At 41.1% G+C, this 15850-nt stretch overlaps 1 protein-coding gene across 1 annotated transcript in view; it reads left to right on the top strand.

Moving 5' to 3' along the window:
* The first annotated feature begins 2265 nt into the window (after positions 1-2265).
* LOC134528013 (uncharacterized) overlaps positions 2266-15850 on the top strand; it is a 75588-nt gene continuing 62003 nt past the window's right edge. Inside the window, exon 1 of the mRNA XM_063361177.1 lies at positions 2266-2387. Coding sequence (XP_063217247.1) covers positions 2266-2387 — 122 coding nt within the window. The remainder of the gene's footprint in view (positions 2388-15850) is intronic.

The raw sequence follows: 15850 nt of genomic DNA on the forward strand, positions 1-15850 counted from the left end.
CGGCTCTCTGACTGTGCTCCAGGTACTGTCTGCCCTCCTGCTGCACTACAGGTACTGTCGGCCCTCCTGCTGCACTACCGGTACTGTCTGCCCTCTGACTGTGCTGCAGTACTGTCTGCCCTCCTGCTGCACTACAGGTACTGTCGGCCCTCTGACTGTGCTGCAGTACTGTCTGCCTTCCTGTTGCACTACAGGTACTGTCGGCCCTCTGCCTGTGCTGCAGTACTGTCTGCCCTCCTGCTGCGCTACTGATACTGTCTGCCCTCCTGCTGCACTACAGGTACTGTCTGCCCTCTGACTGTGCTGCAGTACTGTCTGGCCTCTTGCTGCACTACAGGTACTGCCGGCCCTCTGACTGTGCTGCAGGTACTGTCAGCCCTCTGACTGTGCTCCAGGTACTGTCTGCCTTCCTGCTGCACTACAGGTACTGTCGGCCCTCTGACTGTGCTGCAGTACTGTCGGCCTTCCTGCTGCACTACAGGTACTGTCGGCCCTCTGACTGTGCTGCAGTACTGTTGGCCCTCTGACTGTGTCCAGGTACTGTCTGCCCTCTGACTGTGCTGCAGTACTGTCGGCCCTCTGACTGTGCTCCAGGTACTGTCTGCCTTCCTGCTGCACTACAGGTACTGTCGGCCCTCTAACTGTGCTGCAGTACTGTCGGCCCTCTGACTGTGCTGCAGGCACTGTCTGCCTTCCTGCTGCACTACAGGTACTGTCGGCCCTCTGACTGTGCTGCAGTACTGTCTGCCCTCCTGCTGCACTACAGGTACTGTCGGCCCTCTGACTGTGCTGCAGTACTGTCTGCCTTCCTGCTGCACTACAGGTACTGTCGGCCCTCTGACTGTGCTCCAGGTACTGTCTGCCCTCCTGCTGCACTACAGGTACTGTCGGCCCTCCTGCTGCACTACCGGTACTGTCTGCCCTCTGACTGTGCTGCAGTACTGTCTGCCCTCCTGCTGCACTACAGGTACTGTCGGCCCTCTGACTGTGCTGCAGTACTGTCTGCCTTCCTGTTGCACTACAGGTACTGTCGGCCCTCGGACTGTGCTCCAGGTACTGTCTGCCTTCCTGCTGCACTACAGGTACTGTCGGCCCTCTAACTGTGCTGCAGTACTGTCGGCCCTCTGACTGTGCTGCAGGCACTGTCTGCCTTCCTGCTGCACTACAGGTACTGTCGGCCCTCTGACTGTGCTGCAGTACTGTCTGCCTTCCTGTTGCACTACAGGTACTGTCGGCCCTCTGGCTGTGATGCAGTACTGTCTGCCCTCATGCTGTACTACAGGTACTGTTGGCCCTCCTGCTGCACTACAGGTACTGTCTGCCCTCCTGCTGCACTACAGGTACTGTCTGCCCTCTGACTGTGCTGCCGTACTGTCTGTCATCCTGCTGCACTGCAGGTACTGTCGGCCCTCTGACTGTGCTGTAGGTACTGTCTGCCCTCCGCTGCACTACAGGTACTAATGATTATGCTAATGTTCATCGTTTTGACGCTGTCTTCCTCCCTCGGCCTGGATTGATAGATAAGGGGTTGCTACTGGTTACATGGTCAATCTGTGCATGGCAGTGTGGATTGTCCTGATCGAAAGGTGACTTGCCCTTTGCTATAGCTGGAGGCAAGGAGGGGAATCGGAGAAGCCTGCATGCCATGCACTCTACCCGGATTTAGTCTGTGGATTTCGGTCTTCCAGGCTGGTCAAGTGCAGAACCTGTCGGCCCAAAGGGTGGCTGTCCAGTTCACAGCTGGAGGTCTGGAATTGGTACAATGGTCCTCTCGTAGTGTTACTGGGGTTTTGTAGGACTGATTGTCCTGTTAAGCCTTGTTCTTGGGTTCGTGTGTATTGTGGCAATGCACGAGTAGAACGGTGTGGAGAGGGGCATGTTTTCCAATCCTGTTTTGTCCAATGAGTTGGGCTCTTGATATAACAGATCTGTAAGCTGACACCCAAACTACCCTATAAGGGCTCACAATTGGGAGGGTAGGTGGAGGATTAATCGGCATTTGGACCATAAAACTTGTCTCCCAGATAATAGAAATTTAATGTGGTGTTCCAGGTGCTTTCCTCACAACAACCGGAACGGCTCGGTGGACTTCTACAGCGAGCCTGATCAGGCGGCCAGGCCACCGATCAGCTGCCTCGTACGCTACAAGGAGTATGCTGGTCGACACGTATACAGCGTCGGAAAGGTCAGGTCCACGATGAGCCAAGTGGAGAGACCCATACACGACCTCATGTGAGCCGGTGGCTGCGGCAAAGTCGTGTTTCGATGGGACAGCAACAAGCCGGCTCCCTCGTGTGGTCCAGGAAGAACGCTAGTCAGCAAGTGTGCTACGACAGCAAAGTCAAGTTCGCCATGAGCCACGCTGACAGACCCTCGCGTGATGGAATGTGAACATGCCACTGCAACTAGGTTTTCGTTTTTGCGCAAAACATCAGGATTCCATTAGTTTATCTGCCATGTGTGTTATGAGGAGTATGCTAGTCGGTGCGTATACTGTGTCACCTAAGTAATATCCACCATCAGCCGTCGAAACAGTTCACATCAGCGATGTGAAAAGGTCAAAGCATGATTTGATGTAAACATGCTACTGCAACCACATTGTTTTTGTTGCAGAAATAATCAGTATGATATTAGTTCATCTACAACATATGTTACGAGTACACTGGTCAACATTTGCAATGTGTCGGCTAAGTCAGGTCCACTATCAGAAATCCCACCCACGATTTCATGTCAACATGCTACTGCAACATCATCATCGTTGACATTGCCATCATCAGGAAGGCAATATCATAGCTCATACAGGAAAATATGGGGTAAAACGCCAGTCATAACGTGTCAAGAATTAGTAAGACCTGGTTCACCATCGGCTTCATGAATGTTTTCATGTACGAACTCATAAACATAAGCAAGCAAACTAGAACAGACACGTCATCGTCGTGGGAAATACTATTAATAGGCCTTCGTGTGTTGTCAGAGAGCGTGTTGCACAGCACATTGAAAAATCTACACAAGGATTTGTGTGAGCAGGCCAGGTCGTCATTGTAAATTTCATCAGGGTGACCAAAAGCAAACTCTTGCATGTGTTACGAGGAGTTTACCAGTCATCAAAAGTTCAGCTTCAGTGAAGTCAGTTCTACCACAAGCCGCGCACATGAATTCGTGTGAACAAGCAACTGCATATATATTGTCCTTGCAGATTTTATCAGAATTGCAGTAAGTTAGCTGCCTCGTGTGTTACGATGAGTATATAGTCGGTATGTGTACTGCATCAGTAATTTCAAGTTCACCACCAGCGTGAAAAGGGGACCACTCAAGATTTCATTTGAGCAGGCTACTCTTGTGGATCACTCATCGTAGGTGAGGTGCTCAGGAAGATGGTGTCACATGTCGTGCTGGTGGACCACTCATTGAGGGTGCTTAGGGAGATTGTGATGTATATGGTGCTTTAAGTTACAGACGTTTTGGCGAGGCCTTCTCCTTTCTGATTTGACAACAACCAGCCTCATGAAGAGCCATGGCGAAAGGCGAGTGAGGATATTTACTGCAAATAAATCTGACGGGCGTGAATCTCCAAACTAGTAGCTGCAAATGAGATAAATTATTTTCCTCTGTGTAATCAGTAATAGTTAATATCGCATCAAAGGCCTGTGCCTTTAAAATTTTACTTTTTTTTATTTTGATTTTACGAATCAAATTTTAAAAAAATATCCTGATAAATGGATGAGTTTAAAAGAAGTGATAATCTTCTTACTGTAGCTCTACAGTAACTGTAATTAAATTAATAATGTTTGTTCACAATTATATTAACTTCGTTTTTAATTTACATTTATCAGATCATATACCATAAGACGTTCAATTTGTAGTGCCGTCAGACAAACCATGAAACGATTCGGAACAAATATGAAAATGTAATGTTACGAAAAGTGGTGAAGTAGCCGCAATGTGATAGAAAATGTGTGATATGGTCAGAGCCCTCCAAATATGGCAGTGATGTGTTGCAAGAAAGTTAAGATAGCATATTTTTACGTCCAGCATTAACTGGATTATGACGTAATGTTTTTGCAAAATAAGTCTTTATCAAGGTTTGAGGATTTGATATTGTGAGATTTAAAAATATTGTGCTGATTAGTGAATTTATTTGCGAAAGTTATTGACCCTTTACTGCCAAAAAATAAGCTATTTTAATCTACGTTATTTAAAAGGTATATAGTTTTAACAAACAGTGTAAATGTGGCAGGGTATATCTGTGATTTTCTCGGGTGGTTAAAACATTGAAGGCAGAACCATGAAAAAATATTCCAGACTTTTAGTGCCACATTCTAAAATACAATGTTTTAAACGTTTTTTTGTTTGTTATTTTTCAATTATATTTTTATATTTATATAAAATATACGCATCTGTGAACTTCGAAGTATTAAAGAGAGTTTCTATCGATCTATATGTAACTGTTTATGTGTTTGAATACAAGGCTGTGAGAGAAAAATTTTCACAAATTCTGTATTTTCTATATAAATAGCTAAAAATATTCAGTTGTTCTACAATTTCATGTTTGTATGTGAAAGAAAATATCGTTGTGGGCGGAGTTTAACAGAGCTAAGTATTAAGATCAATGAGGCTATAAATCAAACAAAAGCTAAACAATATATTGACATCAGGGTACTAAATTATCTGGGAAGAAAAGGAATCAACTAAACCTGTAAGCCATTTAGGACTAAAGAGTATAACTGAGCTATTTGCCCTAAAGTTGTCATGGGAGTCGACAGACCTTGCACGTGTATTAATACCGTATCAATCCTAGTACGGACGAGAGAGTATTTAATGAAAGCAGAAAAATGTTAAGTTCTTAAAATAAAGAGGCGAATAAACAGCTACTGTTGTAAGACTACTCACTATGATTTTTCTGGCCGTAAAGAAAGAGTTATAAATAAATTTAAAATTTAATAACTAGGCCTTAAAACACACGAAGAATAGAAATTTCAATGGACAGACACGCAAATGTGGGTCAATGAAGGAATTAAGTTATGATTCTTCTCTTACAAGAGTGTTTGATTTTTCATTAACCCTCCTCTTTGTGTATTTGACAAAACTATACCACAATTTTAAAAATTACCACCTTAAATTTACTAAGATAGTTTGCTACAAATTACCCAGGGAGCTTCATAAATTTACTGTTTATCTTCGCAAATTTACGGTACTGAGTTATATTTTGAACATGAACCAACAAATATAATCCTATTATATTGTTACGACCTATATGAGAACTGGGTTCGTAAGGGATATCCCAATTAGGTTTTATTGCAGTTTTATTAATTACTAATATTTACATTACTAACAAATCATTGTACTTAAAAAAAAAGTCCGATAACCAATTATTGGCACTTAAAAATGTTATTCTCAAGTCACTCAATGTCTGTCAAGTCCACAGTTCGCACTTCTCACTGGAGCTAGGCTCAACAAGGGTTCGCCCCTTACCTCGCGCCTGTCCACACACAAAGTCTCGCGCCACTCGGTCGCACTCTCACAGTCCCGTCGCTCCGCGTCGCACCTAACACAAAAACCACTTTCCAACCTCCCTCTACCACTACTCTCTTCAACCATTAATTTTGTTTTAATTTTATTGTCAATTCCAGCAATAATTGATAGAATTAATGTAAGAAGGTTTAGTTTTAAGGCCATTTTTAAATAAAATACTTATTAAATTTTAATTTAGTTAGGAACGTTATGCTAAATACAAACTAAAACGTGAGTTTAACAAACAAATTTACGAGATGGAATGTTTTTTGTATTTTTTTTTTCGTTTTTACTAGGTTGAAATCTATAAGAAAATGTATAAAAATCCTATGCAGTTTTTTACTTGCAGACCTGTGTAATCAGTAATGGAAATTCTAAGTCGGAGAATGCGCAGAAACGATTTGAGTAACATTCTCAAAATGTAAGATGTACAACATGTAATTCTGAAAATATATTTTCTTTTTCGGGAAGAATTCACTAGGCCTCCAATTTCGAAAGATTACGCCTCGTCCTGGTGCTTTCGTTACATGGACCTTTTGTCTCTCGACGGACCTGCTGGCTTCTCAGTGATTTGAGGCTTGGTTTCACCTGTTATTTATTTTCAGGGAATGGCCACGTCTGCACAGTTACATGGTAAGTGTGTGAAGCCGTTTTCTTTTATCTTCAATTAATTGTAGTGCCATGCTGGGTCACAGCATGTTGTCTCCTGGCAATTCCTAACTCCCTGGTCATTTCCTTTTCTTGTCATAACTGTATTTTAGAGCTACCCCCACCCCCCCCCCCTAAATTTATCACAATATTTTGTCTCAAAATTTATCGACATTTTAAATCTCTAAAAAACATTTTAGTAAATATTTGGAGGGGAAAATATGTCTGTGCTGCATTGTAAATTATTTGTGTAAATGGAAAAGAAAGATTAATGTCAAATTATATATATATATATTTGTAAAATTGTAAATTTACATCAAAACTGCTGTCTCACTACAAAATATTATTCGCAGTAGAAATGGGTTAAAGTTATTTGTAAACCGTTTTTTGAATAGCCTTCCAGCAATAATTGTGCACATAATAAGAATGATACCTACAACAAAATAACATTCAAATTTTGAATATTCGATTATCTTTTCCATGGTCAAAAAAAATTATACTTCAATACATAACCAATTTAAAATCATGCGCCAATTTTCGTAAAAAATACTCAGTATAATCTCGAAAAAAAAAAGTATTTCATATGTGCAAAAATAGCAATAACCATGTGTTGTACAAAGTTACAATATATTTCAAGAAGTATTACAAACTATTTCTTAGCAACTGGTTTCCAAAGGAATCTTTTGTAAACGTACAGAATTTGTTTCTCTGTATGTCTCACTAAATAAAACGCCCATGAAAATAACATATCCGTTCTTTCACAAAGGCTAAGTATAAGTATTAAACCTATTTATTCGCTCTTTGAGCTAAGGTTTTGCAGTTTTTATTTGTAATATTTTCGTATAAAAAACTGGTTCGGATGAAAGTTTTAGATAGTATAACAACATATTCAAGCATATATTGGAAAATTTTAAAAATAAAATCTCTTAATTAGCAGCAATCACAAGAAAATGAAGTAACCGATTCGGAGTGTGGGGCAGCCTTGAGTGCTCGCCTTGGGGATGATCACTTACAGACGCACAAACACCAGCATTGCATCTGGAGAACTCTGGAGGAAGCAAAAAAAAACATTCAGGAAGGAGCAGATGTACTGGTGGATCATCAGGGCACCCGCCTAGTCAGGTATTTGTGTCAGTGCGGCGGGATGGTAAGTGCGACTCTATCTGCTGCTTCTAGCGCGGTGTCGCCTCCAAGCTCACGGCTCTGAACTGACGCGCTATCCTTAAAAGTCGTGCACAGGGCAACTATGGGATGTGAGCGGTAACCATAACATTATATGGCGGGGAAATTAAGATAATTGTGTAATGCAAGTCAGTAGTATATAAAAGGGGTTCCGACGGCTGGCGCCGGCGCGTGGATTGTGATTGTCGGTCCGCCATCTTGGATTTGTGACGTCACGGGCGGCAAAAATTCCTCAAAATTCCTCAAAAATGACTCAAAATGACTCAAAAATTCCCGTTTCGAGGGAAAATTTCCCGTTTTAGTCCTTAAAAATCCCAGCGGCTAGAAATGTCCTGATAGAGGCTTAAGCATCCTTAACTCAAGCCTCAGTTAAGCCTCTATCAGGATGTGACCTTGACCTTTGACCTTGACCCCGACGGCAATCTTGGATGGCGTCATTTCGTTTTCTCGAACATTCCGGCATTGTGTTATCCGCCATTTTGAATTATGACGTCACCGTTGCAATTTCCGTTACGGCCGCCATCTTTAAATTTATTATCCGATTTTAATGAAAAAATTTAAAAATTATAAAAAAAATAAATAATAAAATTTTTAATAAAATATTTAAAAAACAAACATTTACGACACGGAGCTCGGAGTCCTCGGTTCAAACCCGACGAGTGCAAAAAAAATAAAAATGGCGACCGATCTTTCCCCCGCGGTGGCTGCAGGCATACTGACTCCCTCCACTTTTTTTTCAAAGCATATATATATATCGTCAGGTAGTATGACGTCATGTCCGCCATCTTGTCCTCGTCCGCTGGAAGCCATCATCATTGTATCGTCGGCGAGAGTGCGCTGACGCCATGTTAGTTTAATTCTTATCCGCTAGAGTGCAGTTATCATTTATTATTGCTGTGACACCCGACATCTTGTCATTTGGCCGCCATCTTGAAAATCCATAATTATTTAGCTAGAAATTCGGGAAAAATTCCAAAATTATTTAATAAATTTGTAATCTATATACTGATCGATTAGGTCGACTAAGGTCCTTGGTACGATCTAGGTAGATGCAAAAAAAATAAATATAACATCAATTTAACATAATAGTAACAGGTTCGAGGAATTAAACACCACAAGTTCTTTTACAAACATAATATTTATTACATAATTTCTATTCTACTACAGGATCATTTGCGAAAGCCAGCAATCTTATAATCATTTAGTTCCGCAGCGGTGTGAAATGACTAATTCTTAGCTCCAATCGGTTTATACTAGACAGAGTCCAGCCAGAACCTTTACAGACATAGTCCACCTCTTCTTGACAGAGTTTCTGGATACCGTTTTTAACAGTTTGCTTCACATCGTTAGAACTGTAAATTACTGAAGCCGATGTCTTGAATGCACACTTCTTCACTTTGTCATCGAACGGATATGGCTTTCCATATATACAGTCCAACCACAAGTTATATTTCAAAGGTCCGTTTGTTGCTACATCATCAGTAAGCTGATTGATTATGTCCTCTCTGATATCATCAAGAAAATTACAAATGTCTTTCGACTCACCTAACGTATTTAAATAATAGTAGTCGTTCAATGTTCCACGAAATGCAGACTGCGCCAAGTAGAAGCCATTATCGTTCACTTGTAATGCGCCGAACACAGTCTTAGGTTTATTTTCCTGTTCAGACGTCATACCAATCGGTTGCTGCACATCGGTTTTCTTGCTTGTACGCTCACGAGCCTTCAACTTAAACCGAGGAGTCGAAATTTCTGCAGGTAGTTCAGCAGTAGGCACACGGACTTCACCTTTACAGTTTTTCGCATGTCGTCGCAAATTATCAATTCTAGTAAACCATTCATGACACTCATCACATCGAAACTTCATGCGAGATGGATTCTTCGTGCATTTGCTCCGCTCATGTCTTCGTGCATCATGAGCAAATGCGAACGACGTATCACAGTAGCTGCAAGGATACCGTGGTGATGAAGACGAACCTTTCAGACCCGATCCAGATACTGACGTTGCCGCAGTTGCACCATCTCCAGGCATACTCTTATGAACATCAATGCATCGTTGTTGCGCCGAAACTTTACTTTCTGCCGAACAGCAGGACCTTTGCATGCCTTCATGTGCGTTTTCATATTATCTTTTCTGGCAAACTGCTTATGACATTTCTCACAAAGAAACATTTTACGATATAGGTTCTTGGCACATTCTCTATTCTCATGTCGTCGAGCATTGCTGTTGTTTGAGAAAATCTTGTCGCAGTAACAGCACCGATGTTCGTTAGTTGTTGTCGATTCGGCATCCATTGAAGTCTCCATTGATGGCGAACCAGCGTTCGCCGAGTTTCCCTGTGCAGCCAGCACTAGCGGCATTAAAGTCTCTTCTGCTGGCGGTACCACGTCTGTTGAAGTCTCCTCCAGTGTTGACATTACGTTGCCAACGGGTTCTGCTCCACCATCGTCGACGCTGACGTCAAGGTTCCCGCAGTCGATGGTACAACCTCCATCGAGTTCGTCGTTAAAGTCGGTAAAGATGCCATCGAGTTCGCAATAACAGGTAATTACGTGATTAATGCACCAGAAGAAACAAACTAGGTGATCCTTACACCGACGACGTCAGTAACAAACTGAGCGACCTGCTGTCTAGGACTCACTTATATACATGCACCGTATGGAATAATACGCTAGTCAAATCAAGAACCATTTACAATAATACTAGAGTCAAAACAACATTAAAAATAGAAGGACCGTCAACGAAAAGGCAGCACATTTGGAAGCACCGACAACGAAAAGGAAGCACATTTGGAAGCACCGACAACGAAAAGGCAGCACATTTGGAAGCACCGACAACGAAAAGGCAGCACATTTGGAAGCATTGACAACAAAAAGGCAGCACATTTTGGATGCACCATCGAATAAGGAAGCACCGACAACGAAAAGGCAGCACATTTGGAAGCACCGACAACGTAAAGGCAGCACATTTGGAAGCACCGACAACGTAAAGGCAGCACATTTGGAAGCACCGACAACGTAAAGGCAGCACATTTGGAAGCACCGACAACGTAAAGGCAGCACATTTGGAAGCACCGACAACGAAAAGGCAGCACATTTGGAAGCACCGACAACGAAAAGGCAGCACATTTGGAATCACCGACAACGAAAAGGCAGCACATTTGGAAGCACCGACAACGTAAAGGCAGCACATTTGGAAGCACCGACAACGAAAAGGCAGCACATTTGGAAGCACCGGCAACGAAAAGGCAGCACATTTGGAAGCACCGACAACGAAAAGGCAGCACATTTGGAAGCACCGCCAACGAAATGGCAGCACATTTTGGATGCATCATCGAATAAGGAAGCACATTTGGAAGCTCCATCAACTGAAAAAGGCAAAAAGGAAGCACAAGTTACGAGATCTAAGTCTTAGTAAGAAATCATAATACAAGAAATAAAAACATTACATTCTTATAATTTTAATTATTTTATTGCTTTACATTATACAAATGCAAGTAAAACAAGTCATTATTGTATGTAGCCAGCATTCCTCAGTTCCTTGAGTATGAAGGATATTTCTTTGATGCACGAATAGTTTCCTGCACAAAGCGAACCATGTAGAAGTCTTAGCCGGTCAACCAATATGTTTGGATCTTTCCATGATGTGTAATCATTCTCTTCTACCACCATCTTCCTTGCACCTTTATAATAAATATTATGATCTCTGGTGTCTTCCGTTTTACCACCAACCTCAGGGTAACTTTCATGTTTGAGACGGTGATCATCACAAGCTTGATCAGATTTATTTAATATATCACGTCGTTTCCATCGTTTCGGTCTCAGGACACCGCCACATTCTTCGATCTTGGCAGCTTTAGGTGCTTCATCATAGTCTATGTCTTTGTCAACAGCCTCAGAGTCACTGTAACAATCACCGTAGAAGGAATCGTCTTCACCCAATTTACCGTAATAATTCGATGTTGATGATGTTGAAGTGTCTTCATCGTCTTCATGCTTCCTTTTTAGGAGTCCATCATTTTTACAAAGTAGGAAAGATCTACTTAAATTCGGCTGGAATATATTCTCACTTTTCACGTTAAGGATTCTTCCATTGTCTTCATTCTTCCGTAAATCATCAACCTTCTTCAATTTAAGTTCTTTGTCGAGATCGGAAGAGCCAAGAAAATTATTGTCGTAATGCAGATCACTCTTTCTTAGGCTAGTAGATTCATCGTTGTCCTCTAGCTTGTACGCAGGCTTGGCGCTACAAGTTCTGCCATGTCTTTTTAGGCTCTCTCTCCGCGTAAACGACTTGCTACATCGAACACAACTTATCATATTGCGCAGTGGATTTTTAACACAGTCATTCTTCTCGTGTTGTCTTTTATTCTTTCTCAAGATAAACTCTTTACTGCAAAACTTACACCTATGTTCTTTCGATACAGCGTCAGATCCCAAATCGGAATTCATATTAGTTACTTAGACTAATGCCAGATACCAATTGAGTGTTTTAAATTAGATTCAATACTTAAATAGAAATTTTTTCATATTTCACCAGCGAGAATTAATATATCTCATGCAAAAGTACTTTATGCATGTAGTTCTGCTTTTCAACAACAGATCTCGCCACATGTTGCTTGCAGGTAAATAATATTTAGTTCTTTTATGCGGGATGCGGGATGCTCACTAACGATCGCAAAAGAAGGATGGCTTCGCTAGACTCCAAGGAAAAGGAAGTTCGTCTTGCATGTTGGTGCTCCACAGATGTCTCATGGCGTAATATTAATTTGACTGAGTAATGATATTTGTTAATTCCACCTGATAAAAATATTGCAAGTTTTGATTTAGTAGCAGAAATTAACGAATTAAATGTAACTCCAAATAAAATGACATGTCTCATTAGACCAAAAAAAATCCATGCAGAGAGCGGTTTCTCAGAATAGTCAGAAACACTTGAAGAAACCACAGGAATGATTGCAAGAACACGGGAAAAACCATCAAAATATTGTCAAGAATAATCAGGAGCGCACTGAGAAAACCACCATAATATTAACAATAATAATCGGAAGCACACGGAGAAAACCATCATAATATTGACCAGATTAATCGGAAGCACACAGAGAAAACCACCACATGTTTTCTTTGATATCATAAAATTACCAGAAAAATATTTAAAAATAAAAATAAATTTAAAAAAAATAAAAAAAAATAAAAAAAACGCATAAACAGTTTCTGCTAGCTTGTAAACTTATCATTGTTGAGCAAAGATAGAGTTCTTGTACAAGCCAGAAATTTATGCATTTTTTTTTATTTTTTTTATTTTTTTATTAATTTATTTTTATTTTTAAATATTTTTTCTTGTAATTTTATGATATCAAAGAAAACATGTGGTGGTTTTCTCTGTGTGCTTCCGATTAATCTGGTCAATAATATGATGGTTTTCTCCGTGTGCTTCCGATTATTATTGTTAATATTATGGTGGTTTTCTCAGTGCGCTCCTGATTATTCTTGACAATATTTTGATGGTTTTTCCCGTGTTCTTGCAATCATTCCTGTGGTTTCTTCAAGTGTTTCTGACTATTCTGAGAAACCGCTCTCTGCATGGATTTTTTTTGGTCTAATGAGACATGTCATTTTATTTGGAGTTACATTTAATTCGTTAATTTCTGCTACTAAATCAAAACTTGCAATATTTTATCAGGTGGAATTAACAAATATCATTACTCAGTCAAATTAATATTACGGCATGAGACATCTGTGGAGCACCAACATGCAAGACGAACTTCCTTTTCCTTGGAGTCTAGCGAAGCCATCCTTCTTTTGCGATCGTTAGTGAGCATCCCGCATCCCGCATAAAAGAACTAAATATTATTTACCTGCAAGCAACATGTGGCGAGATCTGTTGTTGAAAAGCAGAACTACATGCATAAAGTACTTTTGCATGAGATATATTAATTCTCGCTGGTGACATATGAAAAAATTTCTATTTAAGTATTGAATCTAATTTAAAACACTCAATTGGTATCTGGCATTAGTCTCAGTAACTAATATGAATTCCGATTTGGGATCTGACGCTGTATCGAAAGAACATAGGTGTAAGTTTTGCAGTAAAGAGTTTATCTTGATAAAGAATAAAAGATAACACGAGAAGAATGACTGTGTTAAAAATCCACTGCGCAATATGATAAGTTGTGTTCGATGTAGCAAGTCGTTTACGCGGAGAGAGAGCCTAAAAAGACATTGCAGAACTTGTAGCGCCAAGCCTGCGTACAAGCTAGAGGACAACGATGAATCTACTAGCCTAAAAAAGACTGATCTGCATTACGACAATAATTTTCTTGGCTCTTCCGATCTCGACGAAGAACTTAAATTGAAGAAGGTTGATGATTTACGGAAGAATGAAGACAATGGAAGAATCCTTAACGAGAAAAGTGAGAATATATTCCAGCCGAATTCAAGTAGATCTTTCCTACTTTGTAAAAATGATGGACTCCTAAAAAGGAAGCATGAAGACGATGAAGACACTTCAACATCATCAACATCGAATTATTACGGTAAATTGGGTGAAGACGATTCCTTCTACGGTGATTGTTACAGTGACTCTGAGGCTGTTGACAAAGACATAGACTATGATGAAGCACCTAAAGCTGCCAAGATCGAAGAATGTGGCGGTGTCCTGAGACCGAAACGATGGAAACGACGTGATATATTAAATAAATCTGATCAAGCTTGTAATGATCACCGTCTCAAACATGAAAGTTACCCTGAGGTTGGTGGTAAAACGGAAGACACCAGATATCATAATATTTATTATAAAGGTGCAAGGAAGATGGTGGTAGAAGAGAAAGATTACACATCATGGAAAGATCCAAACATATTGGTTGACCGGCTAAGACTTCTACATGGTTCGCTTTGTGCAGGAAACTATTCGTGCATCAAAGAAATATCCTTCATACTCAAGGAACTGAGGAATGCTGGCTACATACAATAATGACTTGTTTTACTTGCATTTGTATAATGTAAAGCAATAAAATAATTTAAATTATAAGAATGTAATGTTTTTATTTCTTGTATTATGATTTCTTACTAAGACTTAGATCTCGTAACTTGTGCTTACTTTTTGCCTTTTTCAGTTGATGGAGCTTCCAAATGTGCTTCCTTATTCGATGATGCATCCAAAATGTGCTGCCTTTTCGTTGGCGGTGCTTCCAAATGTGCTGCCTTTTCGTTGTCGGTGCTTCCAAATGTGCTGCCTTTTCGTTGCCGGTGCTTCCAAATGTGCTGCCTTTTCGTTGTCGGTGCTTCCAAATGTGCTGCCTTTACGTTTTCGGTGCTTCCAAATGTGCTGCCTTTTCGTTGTCGGTGATTCCAAATGTGCTGCCTTTTCGTTGTCAGTGCTTCCAAATGTGCTGCCTTTTCGTTGTCGGTGCTTCCAAATGTGCTGCCTTTACGTTGTCGGTGCTTCCAAATGTGCTGCCTTTACGTTGTCGGTGCTTCCAAATGTGCTGCCTTTACGTTGTCGGTGCTTCCAAATGTGCTGCCTTTACGTTGTCGGTGCTTCCAAATGTGCTGCCTTTTCGCTGTCGGTGCTTCCAAATGTGCTGCCTTTTCGTTGTCGGTGCTTCCTTAATCGATGGTGCATCCAAAATGTGCTGCCTTTTCGTTGTCGGTGCTTCCAAATGTGCTGCCTTTTCGTTGTCGGTGCTTCCAAATGTGCTGCCTTTTTGTTGACGGTCCTTCTATTTTTAATGTTGTTTTGACTCTAGTATTATTGTAAATGGTTCTTGATTTGACTAGCGTATTATTCCATACGGTGCATGTATATAAGTGAGTCCTAGACAGCAGGTCGCTCAGTTTGTTACTGACGTCGTCGGTGTAAGGGTCACCTAGTTTGTTTCTTCTGGTGCATTAATCACGTAATTACCTGTTCTTGCGAACTCGATGGCATCTTTACCGACTTTAACGACGAACTCGATGGAGGTTGTACCATCGACTGCGGGAACCTTGACGTCAGCGTCGACGATGGTGGAGCAGATCCCGTTGGCAACGTCGATGTCAACACTGGAGGAGACTTCAACAGACGTGGTACCGCCAGCAGAAGAGACTTTAATGCCGCTAGTGCTGGCTGCACAGGGAAACTCGGCGAACGCTGGTTCGCCATCAATGGAGACTTCAATGGATGCCGAATCGACAACAACTAACGAACATCGGTGCTGTTACTGCGACAAGATTTTCTCAAACAACAGCAATGCTCGACGACATGAGAATAGAGAATGTGCCAAGAACCTATATCGTAAAATGTTTCTTTGTGAGAAATGTCATAAGCAGTTTGCCAGAAAAGATAATATGAAAACGCACATGAAGGCATGCAAAGGTCCTGCTGTTCGGCAGAAAGTAAAGTTTCGGCGCAACAACGATGCATTGATGTTCATAAGAGTATGCCTGGAGATGGTGCAACTGCGGCAACGTCAGTATCTGGATCGGGTCTGAAAGGTTCGTCTTCATCACCACGGTATCCTTGCAGCTA

The sequence above is a fragment of the Bacillus rossius genome, chromosome 1 (assembly GCF_032445375.1).
Source record: "Bacillus rossius redtenbacheri isolate Brsri chromosome 1, Brsri_v3, whole genome shotgun sequence".
In the NCBI taxonomy this organism is placed as follows: Eukaryota; Metazoa; Arthropoda; class Insecta; order Phasmatodea; family Bacillidae; genus Bacillus; species Bacillus rossius.